Source organism: Puccinia triticina, chromosome 11A, assembly GCF_026914185.1.
Source record: "Puccinia triticina chromosome 11A, complete sequence".
Taxonomy (NCBI): domain Eukaryota; kingdom Fungi; phylum Basidiomycota; class Pucciniomycetes; order Pucciniales; family Pucciniaceae; genus Puccinia; species Puccinia triticina.
The window spans coordinates 2,218,944-2,227,082 of record NC_070568.1 but is presented as its reverse complement, the minus strand read 5'-3'; the positions used below and the strand labels follow the sequence as shown (position 1 = coordinate 2,227,082).

The following is an 8,139-nucleotide window of genomic DNA, read 5'->3' as shown; positions in this document are numbered from 1 at the left end:
TGGGCAATTTTTTCCTTCAGGTAGCATACCTTCATCACACCTACCATTATGTCCATGGCCATTGTGCAACAAAATGGTGTTGATTGCTCTTATCACATGGTAATTATTAGCACCAGGTGTAAGATAAGAATGATGCTCTTTTGACCTGCTGTATCCAGAACAATCAAAATCATCATCATTTTGTAGTGGCAAAAATGGTGTTCATATGTGTTTCAAATCACCAAAAAAGCTTGTGTTCCAGGAGTTTCAATCTGTGCACAAGTCAACTACGGTGGCAGCGGGGCAACAGGGATCAGCTCTGCATCCCCGGGTGTCCCCGGGGAGCGTGTTTTTTTTGTCGCTATGTCCACCGTCATGTTCGGCCAAACATCAGGGTGGACATTGGCGAGTTGCTTGTTTACACGGGCTCGATGACCTTTGTTTGCTGGTCATGGAGCTGGGAAAGCCCCAACTCAATGAACAGTACATCAAATACTGTTCATTCAGCTTGGCTTTTCCGAGGTTGGTGGACAGTACAGACTGCTCACCAAGCTCAGACAGGCCCAGAACAATGACCAATAGGTGCTGGTCATTGGACCAGGGCTTCTCCGACTGGATGGTCAACACAAACTGGCCATTGAGTTCAGAGAGGCCGCGCTTGACAGGCATCATGCCCTGGTCATCGATCTGCAGCCTCTCCGAGCTCAAATCCGATGACCAGTAGATACTGGTCATCCAGCGAGAAGCCCTGGCCCAACGACCAGCAAATGCTGATCATCTAGTCAGCCTTTCCGAGCGCGGTAGGCAGCCTACACTGGCCACTCAGCTTGGAAAAGTGCAGCAGGATGGACAGTACATACTGTCCATCAAGCCGGGACTTTCCCCGCGCTGAGTACAGTACATACAGTCCTTAAAGCTGGGAGAGGCCCGGCTTAATGACCAACATGCAGTACTGGTCACTGCTCTGGGATTTTCCCAGCCTAGTGAACTGTGATCAAGTGGAGGGTGTCTCCACTCAATGGCCAGTAGAACCAGTCACCGAGTAAGGAACCCCCCCACTCAACAGCCAGTATACACACCAGTCCTCGAGTGGAGAATCCCTCCACTCAATGACATTAAAAACCAGTCATCGAGTGGAGGATGTCTCCACTTGGTGGCTGGTAATTTAGATATGGTCATTGAGTGGACACAACCTCCAATCAATGGTTGTCCAACAGTCATCAAGTGGAGGGAATCTCCACTCAATGACTTTACAACCCATTCATTGAGTGGAGGGGGTCTCAAATTGATTCCTGAAACACACCACTAAGTGTAGAATACCAGGGTGTACCAGGCATCAAGTGGGGGTACTCTCAACTCAATTACCAACATGTTCACCATGGAGTGGATCAAAGATCAGCCTGAGTTGAACATAAGGTCAACATATTTGAAGCCTAAATCACACATGCTCACACATAATTTGACATCAGACAGTCTTCCCAAAGGAACATACGGTCTGGCACTCTCCAGGGAGTGCCACACTTTCCCCCCTGGTGTTTGCTACTTGAAGATTGTTTTCCCATTCAAGAAATTTCATCATCAGTTCTAAGCCAAACTGGTCCTAAAGTTGAACACCTTTAGCCTCCCTTTTGAGTAATTCTTGCATCAATACATGATAATTATACTTGAAAGTTTGATAATTGAAGCTTATTAAACTCAGTGTGATCTTGGCGACTCTGCCTCTCTCAATTCTCCAGTTGTTATTTCTTTGTAGTATTTAAAAGCAAGGTGCAAATGTGATATGCTCTTTGATGTCTATCCCTGGATGAGATATTTTAGCTGGTGGGCTGTGTCTAATTGGTTTCAGAAGATACTAAATACAGGCAAAAAGTGGAATGAGAGATGAAAGATGGTGTCATGCTAATTCAAGGAGTGCATAAAAAAAGTGGGGAAATGTCAAATATAATAAGGGTTGAAGGATAGCAAAGCAAAATTGGAATTCTCAAAATCAACTCCTCTGAAAAAATGAGTTTCTTGTAATGCACATTATTGGCCCTCATGTAAAAAATTAAAGTAAAAGTCAACTTGGTATTACTGGTTTTAGAATAATGGAATGTGGAAATGTTGCAGTAAAATGAGTCAAACCCATTTTCTTGGAAATGGAAAAAAACCTCATATTAATCAGGAGTTGTGTATGACTTCAGAAAATATCCCCAAAATCATTTGTGCACATATGGCTGAACGTTATAAACAATTTTTGAAGGGTCCACCTAAGCCCCTGGCTCTGCATGAGCACTCAGGCTGGCATCACTTGGCTCAGTGATGAAAAATGTGACACACCAGCACACATGTGTAAATTTGTGTGGCACATTCTTCAGCTGCTAAATTTTGTCCCAAGGGAGTTAGAATTCTGGGACAAGTCCAGGGGAACCTCAGATTACCCAGGGTTTGTGTACGAATTCAGAAAATCTCCTCAACAGGATTTCTGTACTGATGGATGAAGATCAGATACCATTCTTAAAGGATTCAGCTAATTCAACCCTGGGATTTCAGGGCACTCATCTTGGCATGATATGGCTGGGTGATGGTCTACGTGTCACACAAACGCGCGCGCGTACGTTTGTGTGACACAATGTGTCACAGAAACCCGCACAGGTTACATGGTTGTGTGACAGCTGGCCCTACAGCACAAAAGTCAAACCGTAGTACCAGAGAAAAATCAGACCTCCCACTAGAGCTGACACTTTGCACCCGGGTACCCGCGGCGGGTGTGGGTACCTGCCTGAATGGACACCCGGAACCCGCTGGAAGTTACCTGCGTACTTCCATGGGTACCCGTCCACAGGTACCTAGTACCCGCCAATGGGCACTAGGGGCAAGCAGAGCTGTGCAGAATAGCAATTTGTGCGCGGGTACCTGCCTGAATTTGGACCCAGACTGGACACCCCAGAATAGCAATTTGTGCGCGGGTACCTGCCTGAATTTGGACCCAGACTGGACACCCGCACCTGCACCCAGCGGATACCTGCGCTCTTCCACAGGTACCCGCCAACGGGTACTAGGGACCAGCTCTACCTCCCATAGTATCACTACACTCCATCCAAAGTTTTCACCATGTGTAATAGAAACAACTTAGAAATAACTGGCAGCTTTTTGGTGTGTGCCCTGAAAATAAATACAAAAACCATTTCAGAGAAAACTACTGGGTATGGGCTTTCAAAGAGTTCAAAAATCATGATAATTGAGTTATGAGGAACTTTGGTCAAGCTTGAGGATCAAGTAAAACTTATCATTAAAATGGCCTTGTTTTCAGCATAGGTGTGGTATACATTTTACACATACATTACACAATACATCAAGTATTGTTCCAGATCCTTTCAGGATATTTTATGGCAGACATGAACCTTGCCTTCAAACCAGAATCTAAGTGAGATCCAACCAAATCTATGACTGAGTTAAGAGATGGCACTTGCACGCAAGTGCTGAGGAAACTCCCATGGTGACACAAGCTCTAAAACGTTCTTTTCTTTGGGCCATCAGATCAACCAGAAAGCTAACCAAGCCCTTGCCAACTTTGGCGCTCATTTTTTCCTCGGAGAGTGCGGGAATCTGGCCAAGTTGGGGGGCGATCTGCAGCTACATAAGAAGAGCAAATCAGGCCGCGTGGCTGTCGAGTCGGGCTCTAACAAGAGCAGCCGCGGCTGAGGCCGTCGCCAATTGAGACACCAACGGGGGAGATTTCCGTCTGCGCACCCGGGCTTGCATTGCTCCAGATCTCCTCTGCCTGCCCCTTCGCCATCCCGCAAAAGGATTACCCGGCCTTCCAGAAGTGCCTGTTTGTGATTGGTGATTGCGTCAACGGCTTCGGCGCCATGAAGGCTGGTCACATTGGTTGGAACATGGCCAGGTCTTTCCGTCGCCAATCCTTTCTCCAATTCTGCTCTAGAGGCCGGGCACCTGGACCAAGTTGAGCTCAAACAGCATGTATCCAGTTCGCCCATGATCAACTTCACCCTTGGCCTCATGAGTCGCCCTCTCTTCCATTGCTTGCCTATATTTTCCTCTGCACATCGGCTTCCTTTTTGGAAGAACCACGTCTTCCCCCAGCTGCGCTCCTCCAAAGAACCCGCTCAGGTTGCTGCCAGGGAGAAAACTGTTGTATCTGAAGCCAAAAGTGCCAATGGGCAAGGCAAAGGCCGGACAACCACCTTGAGAGAGATGTGGAGCCGCTATGAACTTTGATGAGGAAAAGATCTTTGATGGTCCAAAATGAAAACCAAGTTTGCAATGTTGTTATAGAATGCAGCTACCATTTCATTAAATTTTCCCCTTGCACTTTTACTAAAATCAAGGTCACACTGCTCAACAAGAAAACATACTCTTGCACCTGAGAGTGCCTGAATGATGAATCACTTGAGACCACCAAGTTTTAATGAGCTTATGAATGAGATGGAAAGAAATGTCTCATTGTCATCAGCTCAATTGAAACTTTGTAATAATCATATTCTCAGCTCTCTATTTGAGGATGAACAATGTGTTAAAGTTAGGATATCTTCCAAAACATATGAATGATAAAAACACTGAGAGGGGCTGAATTAACTAAGCCTCCTGGGACTGGGGGTGCAGATCACCTCAATGTGAAGCATCTCCCATCTCCAATGGAAGGCTTATGAGTTATTGGGATTCTTCTGCATGAGAGCTTTGGCAAATTCATGGCTTTTGGCCACCTTTTTGAATCCAAGTGACATTAAAGGCAGCAGGAGCAGGACCATCAAATCCATAATTTTGATAAGAATGGGAATGAAGTTACATATTGGGGAGTTCTACCCACTGCATTTGGGACTAAAACAATGATGATGAAGAGTGCTGAAATTTGAGGGCTTTGAATTGATATAACATCTGGATTGATAGAGTGCTCCAAAGAGGGAGAATTATATCAAGGAATTAAAGCCATTCAAATTTGGATTTGCAGCGGCAAAGCCGCCTTGGCCTCTAGTATATGAGAAAATGGTGTCATTATATTAATAAAATTAATACAATTAAATACAGAGGGGCCTGATAAAATCAGGAGTGTTGAATCCCTCAAAGGTATCTTGCAAAAACAGAGGATTTAGGTACCTGTTACACACTGGGGCCTGTGAACAGGGGTGTTTTGAATCCCAGTAAAGAATGGTGGAGAATCTCAAGAGAAGGGGTTTAAAATTACTAGTATAAAGCCCTTGAAGTCTTGAGGTTCTTCAGGGTAGAAACTGGGAAGTTGGAAGCGCTTGAAGAGGTTGATTCTGGAGGCTGGGTGGACACTGGGCAGTTTCTGGCGAAAAATGGGGCTAAAAAACAACTACTAAGGGGCTTACCAGACTAGGAACAGGCTATTGAGCACGTGTTGAAGGCGGGTAAGCTGTAGTAGGTATGTCAAAGCGTGAGGAAAGGGCTTTTGGGGCGGACAGAGTGCCCTTTGGATACTCGTGGAAGCTCTCTGGGGCGCTCAGGGGAAGTACAGGGCTTCTGGCCAACTTGTGGGCGCTTTCACACGTATTTTTGGCCTGTCTGATGCCGCCATACACAGCGGGGCAGATTGGGCAAAGCCAATGCGTCCAGCTGGCGTCCCAGCACTCCATGCGCCACGGTGGCGTGACAGGGACCCAGGGCCGTACAGGCGTCACTCTGTCATGCTAGGGGGAGCCACCGGGACTGTGGGCATAGGTGGCGCCCCTCGGGTGCCACTGAGATGCCACAAGGTGGTGGCAAAAAAATGCTTGAAGATCCGCAACTCGTCATCCTTGTTCGCTCCCTTGCGCCACCGCCCCTGGCTCCTGATAGTCAGATCCTGCAAGAGCAGCTCCAAGTTGGGAGTGAATCAAAAAGGAACTACTTTGGGGTGTATGAGGTTCAAGCCTTGACCAAAACAGATGCCATAGTCAATGTGGATGACTTCGCATGTGCTGTCTGAAACAAGTATGTTTCCAGGATGCCGGTCCCCTTGGCGCCCACCCGGGCCAACCTTTCGCCAACCGCGCCGTTGGGCCCACGTCAACCCAAGCTCAAATTCAAGTGGTGGTGTAGATCCGTACAGAGGGGGGCTGAGACGTGTGGTCATTTTTTCTAGAATGGGCCACAGTATTTCCCAATTTTCCCAATCTGGCGTACTGTATATGTACTAGTCTTTCTGTTGCATGAGGAACGTTCCATGACATCATTCCATGTGTAGGGCATTTGTACAACATTTAACGTGTCACGTTTTGGGCTGATTATGTCATATTCTTTCCAGGATGCGTACTTGTAACCCTTTGGGGACATGTAAAAGCCTGCACGGGGGTTTGCGCTCATATAATACAAAATGGTTTGTCACAGGTTTCTGTAGTGTGCAGCGCGCGGGCTCTGAGAAACCTGTCACACATGGGCTGTGTTATTCAGCGCACAGCACGCGGGTTTTGGCAAAGCATACCTGTATTGTGCTGTCTTCTAATGTCAGCCGGGCTACCATTCTAGAATAGAGCCCCGCCTGCAGCTCCGGTAGCGCAGCCAAGAGCACCGTAAACCGGGTGCAGAGCAGACCGCAGCGCGGATCTCTGCGCAGCATAGATTTGTTTTAAATTGTTTTAAATATTACAAATAGCTTCCTAGAGAAGCTAGACACCAACGGGACCGCCGCGCGGTCCAGAATCTCTTCTGTACAATATATCCCAACTAGGTACAAGTAACAAAAACAAGGGAGCATGTATAAAAAGACCCACTCAGAAGACCCACGTAATACTCAGCAGACAGCCACTGGTTGCGCGAAAACTACGTGGGCTTGTTAGCGGCTAAATCACTCAGCCACGCGATACAGAGTACTGTAGTACCTGGTCGCATGGAAACAACAGCCGCCAGTAGGCGGCTAAACAATCAAGCCACGCGACTCAGAGAACTACAGTACCTGGTCGCGTGGTAGCAATCTTCTTCCGAGCTCCGTCGCAGCAACAGTAGCGGAAAGACTCGGACACGAATCGCCGAAGAGCTCCGCATAGGAACCGACTCCTAGTGATCCTCCACTCGAGAGCAGAGGATCTCTAGCGTGTCATTTCGAGTAGAACTCTTTAAACGAGTTCCGAGAAGAAAGAATCTTCCTTGTGACCGGTATCCAAGAGATACGGGTCTTACGAGTAGCAAGACCAGTAAAGAGGCTGTGCCTTCCAACAAAATGTATTGGAAGGCCATCCAGGAGAATAGCGAGCCGACGAGCCTCCCAGAAACAGCATAAAAGCCGGTGTTGGGAGGACTCTGGCTCCCCAGAATCGTCAATCACTTTAACCGCCCAGCAGCGCACTACTTCGCCGAACATATTCGTTGATCAGTTCGCTCTCAGCTTGTGTTAGATTGTTTTTAGATTCATTGCTCGTCGCTGGACTCCTGCTCCAACAGTAAGTCCAGCTCATTTTCTCTTTATCATCTCGGGAGTAATCCCCATCAATTATATACTTGGGAACTTGTCGAACAACCCCCGCTTGTCGGACCCCAGACAACACAGGACATACTACCCCTGCTTGTCAGGCCCTGTAAGAACCGCCCCGGAGGGCACCTTAACCATTCCGCTGCTCTCGCGGCCCCTCCGTTACATCCCATCAGGGATATAAATCTTTATAAACCATCATCTTACCGCATCTACAGACGCGCCCACTCGCCGCAGTCACTCGTGTAGCTAGAGGACTTCGTGTCTTGGCATCACCGAGCCTGACATCTAAGCTAAACATAACACTTCAGTTTTGTTACTGAAACTGGGGTATAAGCATATGTACATACGCTTATGAGCATACATATCACTCCTTTTGAGTGTACCTGTTAAATTTTCAATGCACATTTACACAAGGAAGCAGTAAAAATTAAGGGTACCTTGAAGTGAGGTACCCTAAGTTAAATTGGGTTTAGATTCAGAATCCGGAATCATATTCCAGGTTTTATATCTGTAAGTATAAGTAATAGCAGTAATAAGGTCTTATCTAATGATATTTCATGTTTGCTTTGGATATTATGTCACGGTGGCTCTGACATAGTAGCCAGCTGACAAAGGGTTCAATAAGGTCAAGCTCACTGTAATAGACGCCGACGGCCTCCTCCACAATAAACTTGTCTTGGCCACTTATAATCTGCTGTCAGCCATTAAGAGCAAAAGGCTGGGCTGGTGCCGTGTCCCCTTTGACTGGG

General features: G+C 47.0%; 1 protein-coding gene across 1 annotated transcript; it reads left to right on the top strand.

Moving 5' to 3' along the window:
• Nucleotides 1-5,710: 5,710 nt before the first annotated feature.
• On the top strand, nt 5,711-5,908 carry PtA15_11A232 (uncharacterized protein; the record flags this gene model as incomplete). Its single annotated transcript, XM_053161120.1, has 1 exon — nt 5,711-5,908. One exon carries the CDS (start codon nt 5,711-5,713, stop codon nt 5,906-5,908), a length of 198 nt encoding a protein of 65 aa, XP_053025098.1.
• Between the last annotated feature and the right edge of the window lie 2,231 nt (nt 5,909-8,139).